General features: G+C 38.7%; 1 protein-coding gene across 7 annotated transcripts in view; it reads left to right on the top strand.

Annotated features, from left to right (window-relative positions):
• Window positions 1-17,159, top strand: part of Eml5 (EMAP like 5) — a 107,618-nt gene that overhangs the window by 76,926 nt on the left and 13,533 nt on the right. For 5 of the 7 annotated variants that reach the window (XM_051150318.1, XM_051150308.1, XM_051150299.1 and 2 more), the window contains exons 26-31: window positions 760-961; window positions 1,933-2,059; window positions 10,275-10,353; window positions 11,774-11,903; window positions 14,675-14,773; window positions 16,675-16,695. In XM_051150318.1, coding sequence (XP_051006275.1) covers window positions 760-961; window positions 1,933-2,059; window positions 10,275-10,353; window positions 11,774-11,903; window positions 14,675-14,773; window positions 16,675-16,695 — 658 coding nt within the window. The remainder of the gene's footprint in view (window positions 1-759; window positions 962-1,932; window positions 2,060-10,274; window positions 10,354-11,773; window positions 11,904-14,674; window positions 14,774-16,674; window positions 16,696-17,159) is intronic. The other 2 variants (XM_051150340.1, XM_051150345.1) reach the window with 1 other exon arrangement.

Here is a 17,159-nt window from a genome sequence, read left to right as displayed (position 1 = left end):
ACAGGACAACTTGAGAGGGAAGGTTCTCTGCTTCCCCGCAAGCGGTTCTGAGAATTCAACTCTGATCACTAGGCTTGGTGGTGTACCTTTATCTACTTAGCAGTCTCACCAGCCCCCTAATTTCTGTTGTCTCCTCTGTGATCCCCCAAGAATTCACTAACTTTGCTACTCACTCACTATGTTTTAATTAAACATTTATTTATTTGTGTGTCTGTGGATATATGTGCACATGTGTGTATGTGTGTGAGCATGTATGTGCCATGGCCGTGGAGGTCGAGGACACTTGCTGAAATTGGTCCTCTCCTTCTAGAGATGCCACTCATCATCAGTCTTGGCAGCGAGCACCTTTGCCTTCGAACATCTTCCCCATCCCTGCGCTTTATTTAAGAAACTTTGTTAACAACTTTGAAAAGGTGTTCACTTAAAAATCTGTGTATAGTGTATTGACCTCAAATTTACTTGTATAAACTTTCCAGGGTCTAGAATTTATAGTTCTCTTGGTGTTTAAAAGGGAAATGCGGTTCTGGAGCGTGTGGTTCCACAGTAGAGTGCCTATTGCGTGCCTAGCAGGTGTGGGACACCAAAAGATGAAGCAAAGAAAGAAACTGTGTGTAGTGCTAACCACAGGAAGCACAGCAAACTGAGGTGAAATGTAACTGTGGGCTTATTATAGATATATTATATATCTTTAGCTCAAACTTGAAAAACCAGGCTCAGTACTACAATTGAGAAAGTATATTTGAATTATTTTACCTTCAGGGAAAATTTGGAAAGTTTAAGAAATATGTGGCTCATAGCACACACGTCACAAATGTCCGCTGGACTTACGATGACAGCATGCTGGTTACCCTGGGGGGAGCAGACATGTCCTTAATGGTGTGGACAAATGAAACAGAGAGCTACCGAGAAAGAAGGTCCTGTGATAGTGAGGAGTCTGACATAGACTCTGAGGAAGATGGAGGTAGGCCATTTTAAAACATCTTAACAAAAATATAGAAAAAAAGGGCTCCACTGATTGAAACTACAGAAGCTAAACATCACAATCATGTTTGAACAATGGTATTTTTGGTGTTTGAATCAGTTTTACAACAAAATTGTTTTTGTGATTCATAACTGGCATATATTGATGACTTAGATATTTATTATCTCTAAGACAGGCAATCTATTTTAAGTAAGTGCTGTTAAAAGCTTTTATATCATTGAGCTTTATATTTTGAAATAATTTCGATTTTCTTAATGTGTCACTAATATCAGTAATTATATACTTTTTTCCTTTTGGTTTTCCAAGACAGGGCTTCTCTTTGTAGCCTGTGCTGTCCTGGAACTCACTCTGTAGACCAGGCTGGCCTCAAATTCTCAGCAATCCACCTGCCTCTGCCTCCCGAGTACTGGGATTAAAGGCATGTGCTACCAAACTTGGCTAATATCAGTAATTATAAAAACACAGGATAGCCGGGCAGTGGTGCTGCATGCCTTTAATCCCAGCACTTGGGGGCAGAGGCAAATGGATTGCTGTGAGTTCAAGCCTAGCCTGGTCTACAAGTGAGTCCAGGATAGTCAAGGCTGCACAGAGAAACCCTGTCTCAAAAAACCAAAAGTTAAAATAAAATAAAAAATAAAAGCACAGGATAAATAATTAAACCACTCACACTTAGCAGTTGAGGGTATGTACTAATGTATGCGTATACATATATATAATATTTTTAATAAAAACAGAATAGTTGACCTCATTTTTGTAGCTTCAGTAACGTACAATTAGTGATAATTAATAGACATCATTACATATTTTAAATATTCTTCACATAAATTTTTCTAGTTGCATATTTAGTAATGTGCCTTTAATAATTTATTTTATATTGTTGGAAGAAGATGAATTTATAGGATTGTAAGTGATCACCTATTATCACCTAATAGCATTTGTTTTGATGGCAGGCTATGACAGCGATGTTACACGAGAGAATGAAATTAGTTACACCATCAGAGCCTTATCAACCAATATTCGCCCAATGTTTGGAGTCAAGCCTCATTTGCAACAAAAAGAGCCATCAGTTGATGAGAGGTAATAATCAAGTTTAAAGATTGGCAAGGAAAAAGAGACTGATATAAATTTTTGAATTATATCTAAATAGGTTTCTTGTAGAAGCAGTTGTGATGCACTGTTAGAAATTATCCTTAAGTGACTTTGGTGTTGACACTCTCTGTAAGGAGTTCAGGGAATGTTACATAATATGCAATTACTATGATTGAACTAATCATTAATTTTCTGACTTTCGTAAGTGTGTGATAGATTGGGGAAGAGATAGAGGTGTGACTCAATCTTTAAAAGCCCTGTCTACATCCTCAATGAAGAGGTAGCTGTCATTATTTCAAAATTTTTACAAAAAGTTTGAAGTGTAGCCTGCCTTTAATGGAAATTACTTTCCTTGATGTGGAATCAACATAGGCAGATCAAGTTTGTGAAGTGTGTTTCTGTGTGTGCATACATGTACATGTTTGTGTGAGTGTACATGTATACACATGCCTGTAGAAGTTAAAAACAGACCTTGTCTGTTGACTGTTGTTTCTCAGGAACCATCCATCTTTTTCATCTTTTTTGTTTTGTTTTTAACAGCCTCTCACTAGCCTGGAATTCCCCAAATAAGCAAGTCTGGCTGGCCAGGGAGCGTCAGGGTTAACACCTGGGTGTTTTTCCTGGGTTCTGAAGATTGAATTTAAGCCGTCATGATTGTAAGACACGCACATGGGGTGTCTCCCTAGCCCAGCACAGAGCTTTTTAGTAAAGTCTTCGTTATGAAGAGTTTAACCTAATGTTTTCCAAGTCAAGGATGGAGGACAGTAAAGAGGCATTTGGGGGTTGTGGCTGTAGCCTGGTGATAGAGCACTTGCCAGTACGAGTGAGGCCCCAGGCTGTGCCCTCAGAATCACAAACAGAACAAAATCAGCCTATGGCATAGACTCCACTGGTGAAGAGGTTGACATAATACAATGCATTATCCAGGAACAGTGAGAAACACAGCTGTGGCGGTGGGTGGGCTAGCAGTGGCTTCCAGAGAAGCCTGTGACAAGGGAACTTTATTGTAAGTTCATATCTGATGGGGGGGAAAGTGAAATGTGGGTTTAATATTTAAGGGCAGGGATGAAGTTAGGGGTGAGCTGCACCTAATAATGGGGAAGGAGACAGTGAGGCGTTCTGAGAACTTATGCTGCTACAATTCCCAGGGAATGCAGCACCTTTCTGCTTTAGGTACCCAGTGTCCATAAAATACCCTAGGTAACAACAGTGGGTAGGCATCTGCAAAAGAGCCAGAGAGGGAGTGTGCCCATGTGCTGTGTTAATAGGCAAAGTATAAAAGCATTTTTAGCAAAGTCGTTCATACTGTGATCTGAATACTTGTATTGCATTCCAGGATGAGGCAGCTTGTTGGAAGATAGTGTCTAGAGCTAGAAGGATGGCTCAGCGGGGTAAGAGCACTGTCTGCTCTCCCAGAGGCCCTGAGGTGAATTCCCAGCAACTACATGGTGGCTCACAGCTGGGATCTGATGCCCTCTGCTGGCATCTAGGTGTATGTGCAGATAGAGCACTCATAAACAAACAAACATTTTCTTCTTTTTTTAAAGAAGAAGATAGTGTCTAGTGCTGAGCTCATACATTTGGAGCCAGCCAAAAGGATAAAATACCCATTTATGTCATTTACCAGCTGTGTGACCTTGAAAAATATTCATCTATCCTTAGCTGTTTTTACTTCACTCGCAGAATAAGAGCTGTAATACTTACCTGTGGATTATTTTCAAATGCTAAATAAAATAATCAACAATTGAATAAATCAAATATTAAGGATTAATAAATAGATCTTTGCCACTGACACCACTCTCATTCAGTGAGATAGAGTAGGCTGGGCATGATGCTGCACATCTGTAACTCCAGCACATGGAGGGAGGCAAATCTCGGCGAATATGAGGCTAGCCTGGTCTACAAAGAGAGTCCAGGCCAGCCAGGGCTCCAAAGTGAGAGTCTGTCTCATGAAAAAAGAAAGAGTAACCTAAAATATTAATCCTCAAACAAATATTCACAATGTAATGAGTACACCTAAATATTTATCAATTACAGGAATACATAAAAATGAACAAATATGGGTTTTGTAAATGGAATACTTGAAGAATTATTATTAGTATTTAAGGGAACTTCTGTATCCTAAGTAATGAAAAGTCAAAAGGGCCACAATCTATTTCATAAGTTATATTGATATTTTTCAAAGAAATGTTATCATTTGTCAGATCAGTTTATTATGTAAGCTAACTTTACTCTAGAAGCCATAATTTGTCACAGTAAAGCAGATTCCCTCTTCATTGGTGAATCAAGCCACAAGATTGCAGATGGAAATATTTTCCTTTTTTTGAAGAACTGTTTAATGCTGTCATTACTGTAACCATTTCTGTTTGGTTTTTTGTTTGTTTGTTTTGTTGGTTGGTTGGTGGTTTTTGTTTTGTTTTGTTTTGTTTGAGACAGGTTCTGACTCTGTAGCCTAGTCAGGCCTGGAACTCACTGTGTTTAGTACCCCAGGCTTTCCTCAAATGAATACTTTTTCTGCCTCTGCATCTTAAAGGCTGGTATTACATGTGTAAGCCACCATGCCCAGCTCTAGTTTGGATTTTTTACAGCTAACTTCCCAGAATTATTTCTGAATTATTAATTTTTTTGGTGTTTCATTTTCATTTTCTGTAGGTGCCAATTCTGCTATGTTCTTTTGAAAATGCTGAGACAGAGGTCACTAATATAGCTCAAAATAATCATTTTCACAAAAAAAGGATAAAATAAAAGGAGATTAAAAAATTACTTCTTTTGCCAGTTTTGAATATATTACTCAAAGTATGCTTTACTTGTTTAAACAGTTGTTTCCTATTTTAATGATAGTCATTAAATATTAGTTAGCTCAGAAGCAGCTAGGTAGCCAGTTATCCACTAAAGGAAATGTTTCTGATGACAATTGATTATTATTATATTTATTTATTATATTATTATATTATATATAATATATATATAATATATTATATATATTATATATATATATAATATAATATAATATATTATTATATATTATATTATATATATAATATATATTATATATTATAATATATATTATAATATATATATAATATATAATATATTATTATATTATTATTATATTTAGTTAATACTTGGTGGATTTTTTTCTAAATGATTTTAATAGTGATATGAGTTTTTGAATAAATATAGCAAATATTTTATATCTGAGATAGTTAATTTTTAACCAAATTTCTAGTACTTTAATTAAAATATCTGAAATCTGTTATAAAATTAGAATTTTTGTATTAAAGTTCTTTTGATGTTACTTTTATTCTGCTTACTTATTACTGTATATATTCACCATCAATTTCCTGTGTGTTTCCCCACTCTCTTCTCCTTTCAAAGACAGGGGGTAGTAAGGTAAGTGATTTATTAAAGAACATATTCTATTAAAATGTTTTTTATTCTGTTTTGATCCTAAGAGTATTTTAATGTATTAATTTTTCCTATAAAACATTGTTACTTTTGATAAACATAATTAGAAAATGAAATGTAGTTGTTATTAAGAGAGTAGGCCTTCATTATGAGTTAGTTTTACAAATGACTTTTCATGGACTAGAAAGATTATTCAGTACTAAACATTTGTTTTGTTTAATGATGTTTACTATACACATTCATTTAAAAATTAAAATTTGGTAATTACGGTATTTTTAAATTTAACAATAATACATGGATAAGGAAGGCTGTTGGATTGCTGGCTTGCAGCTACCTTCAGTGAGATGAAAATGTCTTCAGAGCAATTCTAAAGGAGACAATATGGAAATTAGTCGATTTTAGAAGTAAGAGAAGATCAAAAATTCTAAGAAAGTGATGGGAGATGAGGATGAAAAATACACTTGAGACCAAATTATTCAGAAACCCAATTGGGTATCCTTGAATAAATTGACAGCAGAAATTATCTGAGAAATTCATTATTCAATTTCAACAGAGTAGTATATGCAAAGATGAGTCCAGAGTGTGCCTTTGACCTCTGAAGAGGCCCACATAATTTTACGTAAACTTAAATGGAACACCCGTCGTAGGCCTGTATGGAAAGTAATGTGTTTAATACTGAGCTCCAAGTTAAAGCAAACAGACAGTTCTGAGTACTGTAGAAGAAAGCACAGAGTGAAGCAAAGTTGGAAGGCTGCTTCTGGGAACACTCAGCCATTTAGGAATTGCTTGTTTGCAAACACGAAGCTAAGTAGAGATATAATTGCTGTGTTGGATGTGAACAGCTCCTTAGGTGAAGTAACCTCACCATCACAAGTGTGTGTGCTCCTGTGCTTGGACCCCCATCTGGCAGGAAAGTGTGCTAGGAGACTCCTGTGACCCTGTTCAGCTCTGATTATGTTGTCATCACTCTCCTCCCACCCCTGAGTGTGAATCCAGGCCTCAAGTGATGGGACACAGTTGCATCCTCATACCCTCGTGTTTTTATTTCGTTGTTTTAAGACAGAATCTTGAAGTGTAGCCAGACCTGGCTTGAGGTCCTTTTTCCTCAACTACCCAAATGCTGGGATTTCAGTCATGTCCCACCTGCCAGGCCTCGTTCCTTCTGGGGTAGGAGTTGGGGGGTTTTTTGTTTGGAGAGAAAGTCTTGATGTGTAGCTCTGGCTGTCCTGGTACTAGCAGTGCTGCTCAAGTTAGCCTTGAACTCACAGCAATCCTTCTGCCTCAGCTTCCCAAAGTGTGCTGGCATTAAGAAAGAGCACCACCACAGTCAGTTGGCACTTTTCTTTTTAAGGGTATTTCCTTTGGTAGCCAAGTCTCAAACTCACAAAACCCTAAGTGACTGAGGCAGCTGCTTGAGTTGAGAACCTTCTTGGATCTGACTGGTGGTCTCATTACAGTTTCCTTGAAGTGGCCCCATGATACCTGGCTGCCGTTCTCTTTTCCTTTCTTCTCTTCTCTTCTCTTCTCTTCTCTTCTCTTCTCTTCTCTCTCTTTCTCCTTTCCTTCCCTCTTTCTTTTCTCTTTCTCTTCTTCTTCTTTCTTTCTTTCTTTCTTGCTTGCTTGCTTTCCTGCTTTCTTTCAGGGTTTCTTTGTAGCCTTGACTGTCCTGAACTTGCTTTGTAGGCCAGGCTGGCCTTGAACTCACAGAGATCCACATTAGAAGCATGTGCCAGCCTGGCTACCTCTTTTCCTTTCTTCAGAACAAAGATAAGATTAAATATTTTGCTTGAATGATGATCTAAAATTTACCACAGAACATTCTGAATTCTCCTATGTCTACTTTTTTAAAATCTTCTGACTTCTCTGCCACTAATGGAATACTTTAAGCTTTTCTTATGTACAGTAATAAACTAAAAACAAACCTTTAATAATATATGAACTATAGGTTATCTGTGCTAAACCTAGCAATATTTGATTATGTGAGATTCTGTAATAATGCTTAAAATTTAAATACGTGTTATAATCCTTCTCCTTTTTTATCTGCTGCTTAATAGAGGATCCAGGTAACCCTCTCCTTGCTATGTTTACAAGACCAAATTTTGTTTTATCATCTCTTCTATTTGCCATTAATGAACAATGATTCTTTGTTCTTTGCCTCAGTTCCCACCTTCCCTCCCTCTGAAGGAATGATATCTTAATTATTTGGTTTACATAAGTCACTATATTACTAAAATTTTATCCATCCAAATTACATAATTTAACAAGTCAAAAAATTTCATTGTAGGCAGTAGTGTGATTTATGTAAATAATATGTATAAAAATTAAAATATGCGGGCTGGAGAGTTGGCTCAGTGGTTAAGAGCACTGTCTGCTCTTCCAAAGGTCCCAGGTTCAATTCCTAGCACCCACATGGTAGCTCACAACTGTCTGTAACTCCAAGATCTGACACCCTCACACCAATGCACATAAATTAAATAAAAATGTTTTTGTAAAAATTAAAATACACCATGTCCCACGGAAGCCTTCACTTACCAGGAAACTGGGACAGAGGGGAAGACATCCTATTGGGACTCTAGATGAGAGAAGCATGGGAGAATAGCAAAGTAGAAGGATCCAGAGGGTCCTAGAAACCTACAAGTAGAACATTATGATAGGCAGATTTGGGCCCAGGGGTCCCGCTCAAACTAAGGCACCAGCCAAGGACAATACAGGTGATAAACTTTAAACCCCTAGCCAGATCTAGCCAATGGTCAGAACATTCTCCACAGTTGAGTGGAGAGTGGAATATGACTTTCTCACGTACTCTGGTGCCTCACATTTGACCATGTCCCCTGGAGGGGGAGACCTGGTGGCACTCAGAGGAAGGACAGCAGGTTACCAAGAAGAGACTTGATACCCTATGAGCATATATAGGGGGAGGTAATCCCCCTCAGGAACAGTCATAGGGGAGGGGAATAGGAGGAAAATAGGAGGGAGGGAAGAATGGGTGGATACAAGGGATGGGATAACCATTGAGATATAACAAGAATAAATTAATAAAAAAAATTTTTTTAAAAAGAACATCATTTTCTGCATTGTAAAAAAAAAATAAAATATGCTTAATTTTTATATAAGGTTATATAGATAAAACTTGCTAATGGAGTTAGAATTAAAACCATCAGATCAACTTAAACATTGAATAATGTTCACCAACTAAGTTGACTTGGGAGAAGCTTTTTATCTTCTTTGAGCTACTTCTCTGGGTAGGAATATTCTTAAATGTTAAATAGCATACATTTAGTTATGCTTTTACTTACAGAAATTAAAAAATATGAAGGTTTGAACTTAAAGTTTTATGATAACATGGAAACTTACATGTTTCTGATAAAGATATTTTTATGACAGCAGTCAGTCATGCTTGATACATATTAATCATGTTCTATGTGAATATATACATTTATTGAGCACTGTTTTACAATACTCAGAATCAAATGAAGGCTTTGCTCATGCTAGGCCACTGTGCTACCTCCAGACCAGATCTCCAACATTCTGAATTTATTTGTAATGCATGTTTAATATGCAGCACCAGGGCTGGAGAGATGGCTAAGCGGTTAAGAGCACTGGCTGTTCTTGCAGAGGACCTGGGTTCAGTTCCCAGCACACCATGGTAGCTCACAACCATCCTTAATTCCAGTTGTAGGGCACCCGACACCACTTCTTACCTCTGTTGGCCCCTGCGTGCATGTGATGCACATATATACACTCAGACATGTGCTAATGCACACACACACACACACACACACACTTAAATAGTTTTTAAAAGATGCAATAATTTTTTAGCTTTATAAATATGTGACTTGACAATAATTTTGAAATTTGTTTGTGTGTTTTTAATAAATAATTAAATATTGGAAGTTTTTATAAAATTAATGAGTATCCTTTCTTATTTAGTTATAAATTGAATATGTAAAATTTAGGGAAGGGTTAATGAATAATTTAGATTTAGTGTTCAAATTATAAAATATTTAAATAATGGTTGAGCCACTAGTAAGTGGCTTTTAAAAATTAAAGGTTTTACAAAAGTGCCTCCACAATTATATAATTCAAAATATGAACATGTGCCCTGCTGGAATAGAGAACATTTTAGTAGATTCTGAGAGGATAAGAAAGGGATTGATTCAAGACCTATTATGTAGGGAAATGTGATAAATATTTCATAAACCGATTAGGGAAGAGAGAAATTTGGAGACAGTAGTTGTGGTAATGACTTTTTATGGGGTGTTGTATGGCTTACATTGCTTCGTGACTATAAAATGTCTTTCTTGAATAACTTTCTGACGTTGATGCCATTAGTCATCATGAGGGAATTCAGGCATCGGGGAGCATGTGAGGGCCATGTAAGTTTGAATTCGTATATATTAGATTTCCAGCAATAAACAGTTCATGAAAATGTTATTCAAATCCACTGTCAGAATGTTTGTATGTCTGCTCTATGAGCCATAAGGGATGCTTTAGAGCTGTAGTGCAGGCATTGATGGTAATGCACCCATCCAGGAGTGTTTGAGTGGGTTAGACTAACGTTTTTACAGTTGCTTATTCTGATGCTATGGTATTTACATTATGAGACACAGGCCAATGCTATTTAAGGTAAAAATTAATATACATATTGTTTCCTTCTACATTAGAAGTTGCAAAGATACAGAGAACACAGTCTAGTGGAAGGAAAGTGGGCTCCCTTTGGGGAGGCTGATGTTTCTGGAGGGCGGGTTTGGAGACCCAGTGGAGGCCCTAAGTGACCTGCCTTTTCTCCTTCCAGGCCCCCAGTGAGTAGGGCCCCACCACAGCCAGAGAAACTTCAGTCCAACAATGTTGGCAAGAAGAAGAGACCCATAGAGGTAAGAAAAACAAATCTCCCAATATACCCAAGTTTCCTTTTAAAAAAAATAAATCATTCAAGTTTTGCCATTAATTTTCATAAAACCGGGTATATTGAATTAATTATCTTTGGTGGTTGTAAAAGTTGGTTGCTTAATTCTTACGGAGGTCTGAAATCTGTATTGATACCTTTTTATTCTATTAATTTCAAATGAGTCTTTTACTCTTGTATAAATAATTGTCTGAATTGATCTGTATCTTGGAGAACCTCTAAATGTAACTCTATATGGTTTATGGCTCAGGGAAGCCTAGGCACCTTGGTGGTGTCTTATAGTTAGTAAATTGATTTTAAAAGTTAAAGATTAAATGCACAATTTCAGGAACTTTGTACCTCATGTGATACATTTAAAAATTAGAGATTGTTTCTCCCCTTCTCAATCAAAAAACCATCTTACAGGCATTTCATAGGGCCAACACCAGCAGGAAACAAGCAAACTGCCCTAAGTCCAGCAGGAGAAAGGTGTGCAGGAATAGGAGGCATGGCGATTGTAGTTCCCTCCCACCACCCGGTGAGGGCAACAAAAATGAATATGTCTAGTTGTAGGATTCTCTGCCAGAATTTTCTCTGACTTGTCAGAATCAACTTTGGGTTCTCCTGAGTATCTAACTTGTACATAATTTATCTAGTGTAGAACAAATACTTGGACTAACAATGAGTACAAACAGAAAGAAAGATTCCTTTGGACATGAGAATGTGACTGTATTTAACTCAAGTGTATTCTCTTGGAATGAGGTGGCCTTGTGATTCCCTTCTCCTCCCTGTACATTGATAGCGAAAAATACGGAGTGTGTATTTCCGTTGCTGAAAGCATAAAAAGGTATTTCTAATGGCTGTTGCACCCATGCAATCACAGCATGGGGGTTACCAGCATTAGGCTGCGCCCACCAATACTCCACCACCAATATGGAAGGGGCGCAGAAGCCCGTCTCCATGAGGATCCATAGACAGCTGGGGGAACAAATCATGTTCCTCACAGGTGCAACCCCTGGTTAAGTTGCCCTTTCCTTAAGTAAATACCCACTACCCATGCATGTGCAGACAGCAGCAATCAAAGGCAGAGAGGCACCAAAAGCCTTGGGGAAGAAGGAGGTCAGTGGGATGGGAGGGGATAAGAGGATAGTGGGGGTGGGGTAGTCAAAGTGTGTGTGTGTGTGTGTGTGTGTGTGTGTGTGTGTGTATGTATGTATATATTAAATCATGAAAAGCTAAAGAAAAATTGAAATGTCTAGCTTAATTTTGGTTAGAAGTTTATGAAATGCCTAAAGCACATTCTCGCTTTGACAGAAAATGCTAGCACTCTCTGTGTCACAGAGCTCCGGTGCACGGTTAGTCTGAAGAAGAACGTAATGAACGTACAGTGCTTTCTGTCATTGCTGCAGGACCTTGTGCTGGAGCTTGCTTTCGGCTACCGGGGCAGAGACTGCAGGAACAATGTGCACTACTTAAATGACGGTGATGACATAATCTATCACACCGCCTCTGTTGGAATTCTGCACAACCTGGCTACAGGTATGACATCTTGATTCTCTAGGTGTACGCTCTTTTTCATTTAGGAGACCTTTTTATTCAGCAGCTTAAAATTGTTGGTTAAAACTACAACTGGCACTTTTACTTAGTTTATTTAAATTTGGGGTTTTGTTTTTGTGTTTTTTGTTTTTTGTTTTTTGTTTTGTTTGTTTTTCAAGACATGGTCTCACTTTGTAGCTCTGGAATTTTTTGCTGCTTTTTTGAGATAGTGTCTCACTATGTAGCTTTGGCTGTCCTGGAACTTCCTATGTAGAGGAGGTTGCCTCTAGCTCAAACTCATAGAGATCTGCCTGTGTCTGCTGGCATTAAAAGGCTGTACCACAGCTGGGCGTGGTGGCACACTCCTGTAATCCCAGCACTCAGGAGGCAGAGGCAGGCAGATCTCTGTGAGTTCGAGGCCAGCCTGGTCTCCAAAATGAGGCCAGGACTAAAAAGAAACAAACTTGTACCACAACATCCAGCTTCAAATACTGTTTTTAAAAGATGAAAGATTTATATGTTCTGAATGGAAACCAGAATGGCAAATACTAAATGTATAAGAGAAATGTTGTAAAAATTTAAAGTATTTTATATTGTAGCTGTTTCTATGTCTGTTTTGAGATAAAAGGTTAGAACTATTTGGTAGCCCAGGCTGGCCTCACTAGCCATCCTTCTGCCCTGGCTTCTGGAGGCTTGTACTACTGTGGCCACAATATTTCAGTCTTAAGAGAGTGTGATCGAACAGAATAATATTTCATATGCCAAGTCTATGCAGGTGTCTGTTAGAAGTGAAGGCTTTGTGTTTAAAACAGTGTAACGAAAACGTGAGTCTACCATTAGGATTCTCTTTTCCAACACCTTCCTCACCAGCACAGACTGTTTAGGATAAACGTCTTTGAAAGTGGTTGGACAGGTGGTAGCTGAGGTAGAAGTAAACGGAGGCTGCTTTCCTGAGGCTGTGGAAAGACGGGCTAGAAATCCTGTGGCTCTACTGGTGACCTCTTGTTTAATCTAAGAAGGTGGAAAATACTTCCTGATGTTTACTTTATCAGTGTGATGAAGAGCAAATGAAGGTCTCTCAGTATCATGTGATGGCCAGTGTGGCGAGCTAGAGTGGCAGTTTTGGGTTTGGCTTTATTGTATGTAATTGTAAGCTTCAGCCAGCCTGCAGTTGGAAGCAGCAACAGACGTTGTCCAGCTCAAACCCTCTGGTGTCCCTCCGAGTGGATACAGAGCAGGTAGAGGTGTGAGTCACAGCCCTCTTCCCCTGGCCGGTGCTAGCTATGACACGACTCTATGTTTTGGCTTCCTGAAGTAAACGATTCACAGGCTCACAATCAATCAGTAGCAATTTTCTTTTTAGTATTTGGGGGCTTTAAAAAAATAATAAGGAAATCCTCTTTAACTGAGGTTTTCTAAGTCCTTTGGGAGAATGGACAAAAGCAAACTAGGACAAACATGAAGGAAATAAGTGTGTAGACAGGTGGCAAACTCATGTCTATTCTTGTAATTTCACTCTTAGGTTTCTGACTTGTAATGAATTTGAGAGAGAGGACAGGGCCAGGAGGCCCTGCTTTGGTTTGTGTATTTCTCATCAGTTTTGGGGTACCTTGGAATGTCTCTGCTAGCTTGTTTCCCATCAGTTTAATCAGCAGCCCATAATTAGTCACTTGTTCTTCTCACTGGGCCCCCCAGCTGAGGAAATACAAAATGTGTTTTAACTTGAGAAGATTTATTTTTTGTTCTGTTGGACACAAGTCCTCATGTTGCTCAGTCTGGCCTAGAACTCTCTGTGTAGCACAGGCCTCAAACTTGTAGAGACTCACCTGCCTCTGTGGGCTTGCAGGTGTGCACTGCCACAGCCATAGGCTTTGAGAAAGTGTAAGTAGCATGGGTGTGTTAATGTAATTGTTGAGGTTGTGGAGAGCCTGATGTACGCAGTCCTCTGTAATCCACACCCAGCCTGCTGTCCTGACTTTACATCCTCAGAGTTAGTTACCTCCTGGTTTATTTACAGTCTCGTTATCATCTTCATGGACTGACGTTGGGCTTTCGAAGGGTCTTCCCACTGTCAGTACTGCCAGAAGAACTGCATTAGCTTTCCAACCAAAAAACACTGCTTATAAGATAAATGTGAAATATGAATAAACATCGCCCAGATTAATAAATGAAAATTTACTTTTGAATTCTCTGTAGCCCTAGTAAATTTTTTCTTTACAAAGCCAAAAAAGGAAGACAGGTGTGGTGATGCACACACCTTTAGTCTGAGCACTCAGGGAGACAGAGGTAGGCGGATCTCTTTGAGTTCGAGGCCAGCCTGGTCTACAAAGCAAATCCAGGACAGCCAAGGATACACAGAGAAGCCCTATCTCAAAAAACAAAAACAAAAAAGGAAAGATTATAAGTGACAATTCAAAATCTTCCATAAGTCTAGTACCTGTTCACCATTCCACCCATATTGCTGGCATCCATGGCATCCAGTTTATTCAGATGAACCATATGTATGCGCAGTCAGGTCCATCCCAGCCTTTGTCCATCAGTCTCTTGTGGTGTTTGGTGTCTTCTGCTTACCTATGTATGGTTCAGTCTTTTCAGGGCTCTATCCCTTTAACATTATTGATCTGATTCATTGTCATCCTTTTGTACTAATCACTTACATGGTAAATGCTCAAAATAAAAACAAACAAATTAATTTATTGTGCTAAAAAAAGCTCATTTGGCTGTTCCATCGTAAAGTTTTTAAAGTTAATTCTCATTCTTTTTTTTTTTTATAGGGACCCAGAGTTTTTATCAGGAACATAATGATGATATTTTGTGCCTCACTGTAAATCAGCACCCCAAATTTATCAACATAGTGGCAACTGGCCAAGTAGGTATGTTTCTATATTTCAAAAAAAAAATAGTTTGAAACATCTATTTTGTTCTAATAATTTCAATACCGTAGGGGAAATTGCACGTATTGAATTGTGTACTACTCAGAATGTATGTGCGCATATGGAACCTAGCCCTATTTACCTTATGCTTGCTGCTAGGTAGCTTTCTATTTCTTACCTTTGGTTATCGAGTTTACATAGGTGGCCTTTGGCTTTAGCAGGGATTTCTGGTCAGCCGAATGCTTGCATTCAGTAGTATATAAAACTCAGAGGGAGGATTAAAGGGAGCTAAGACATTACCTAGACCATTGGGGACAGAGCCCTTGTTCAGCAAAGTTTAGCCTGCTTCACATTAGAAATCCCTTTTGCATTTTAAAGTGTTTTTTTGGCATTAGTATGGATCAGATTCACTAACCATTTGAAATGTACCTGTGGTTTATTTTTAACTTCTGTCCAAAACTTCAGAGGTCATGGTTCTGTGAGTAGGAGAACAGGCATTTTAGAGTGACAGGTAAAGATTACCATGACATTCCATTACAGATGTGGCCAGTCTTGGGTACAAATCTAACCACTTATCCCTGTGACTTTGCCTTGTAGCTTTGGAGACCATTGTTTTCCCAGTGACTTTCTCCTAGGGCTTTTCTTTCAGAAGGGCCCTTTTGTGCGTCCCCCAGCTGCGTTCTATAGGAGTGGGGTATGCATGGAACAGTCTCTCATTGCTTTCCAGCAGGAGCCTTCTTTGTACTGTACTATGTCTTGAGTGTTTGAAATCCCAGAATTCTCTACAGAATGGTTCTGAGTCTACTTTTGGGCTTGCCCGAGTCTCTTTTCAGAGTCTGTCCATCCAGCTGTACATACGCACTCACCAAGGAGGGCCAGCTTTCACTGGGTGATGGTGGATGGAATTTTGGAGTTCCATGCTGGGATGCATGTCTTAGCTCACTTTGGCTACTAGCATATTCCTGGAGTAGGTGCTTTTAAAAGAAACAAATAGCGCATTTCTCACTGTTTTGGAAACTGGAAGCTAAAGCTGAAAGTGCCAGCCTGGATGGATTGTACTAAAGGCCATCTCCCTAGGTGACAGATGGCCTTGTTATCTCCATAGAGGCTTTCTGTGTTTCCCTCAACTCCTCTATTCTGATCTTCGTTGTGGGGCTTCATCCTTGTGACCTAATCACTCCCAAAGGTCGCGCCCTCTAACACCGGAGTTGAGATTAGAATCAGCCTAGATACTGTAGCCCCTCCATGGGCCCATGTGCATTTAGGGCCCAGTTGCACACAGTGGGTGGAGTAGCGTGGCTAGATACTCGGGTGCAGTCTCATGGCCTTCCCTGCCCTCCTATGAGGAGATGCAAACATGCCCAGCTGCAGAGATGTTTTGCAAGTGGGCACAGATGAACACCTCAATATGGCAGGCTTTTTTTTTTTTTTTTTTTTTTTCTGGCTAAGCAGGCTGGGTGGTTCAGTACAACACATATGGGAAGTCTTTAGTTATGATAAAGGACCCTTTTTGCTTTGGGGGCTAAGCTTTGCTGCCGTGTTCCTCAGACCCAGTTCTTTCCTACAGGCACAGATGTATATCAAACCTCCAAAGTGTAATTAGCAATGCATTTTATAAGCCCAGAATTAGGGCTGGAGAGATGGCTCAGGTTAACAGCACTTACTGCTCTTCCAAAGGTCCTGAGTTCAATTCCCAGCAACCACATGGTGGCTCTGTGTAACCATCTACAATGTGATTTGGTTCCCTCTTCTGGCCTGCAGATGTACATGCAGCCAGAATACTGTGTATATAATAATAAATACGTAAATCTTTTTAAAGCCCCAAATTATTATTGTTTTATAAATTTACTATTATTAACATATTATTTGTAGATAACTTTTTTACTTATTCTTTATTATAGGTGATTCAGCAGATATGTCAGGTAAGGAAATAGAATACTTTCTGTTTTAGTTATATAGTGGTACATGCAAATGTCATATTTCTCCCTAAAAGTCCAAGCATCTTACTGCTCCACTATTAGCTTGTAGAATATTAATGGCAAATAACATCATTTTTAAATCTTTAATAATAATAATAATAATATCTTTTTAAAAAGTGGTTTTGAGACTGGGAAGATAGCTGAGTCAGTAAAATTGCCTCACAAGTGTGAGTACCTGAGTTCAAGAACTCATGTGAGAACACCAGGCATGGGGGTACACACACTTAAATCCCAGAGGCAGGATGATTTCCTGGGGCTTGCTCGTCAGACAGCATAGCCTAATGTGCAAGCTTCAGTCTCAAAAATAAGGTGGGTAGTACACAAGTACACATGTTTGTATTCTCTCTCTCTGTCTCTCTCTCTCTCACACACACACACACACACACACACACGTACTCACAAATGTT

Source organism: Acomys russatus, chromosome 1 (assembly GCF_903995435.1).
Source record: "Acomys russatus chromosome 1, mAcoRus1.1, whole genome shotgun sequence".
In the NCBI taxonomy this organism is placed as follows: domain Eukaryota; kingdom Metazoa; phylum Chordata; class Mammalia; order Rodentia; family Muridae; genus Acomys; species Acomys russatus.
Note: the sequence above shows the minus strand (reverse complement) of the source record. Positions and strands in the feature narration are given on the sequence as shown.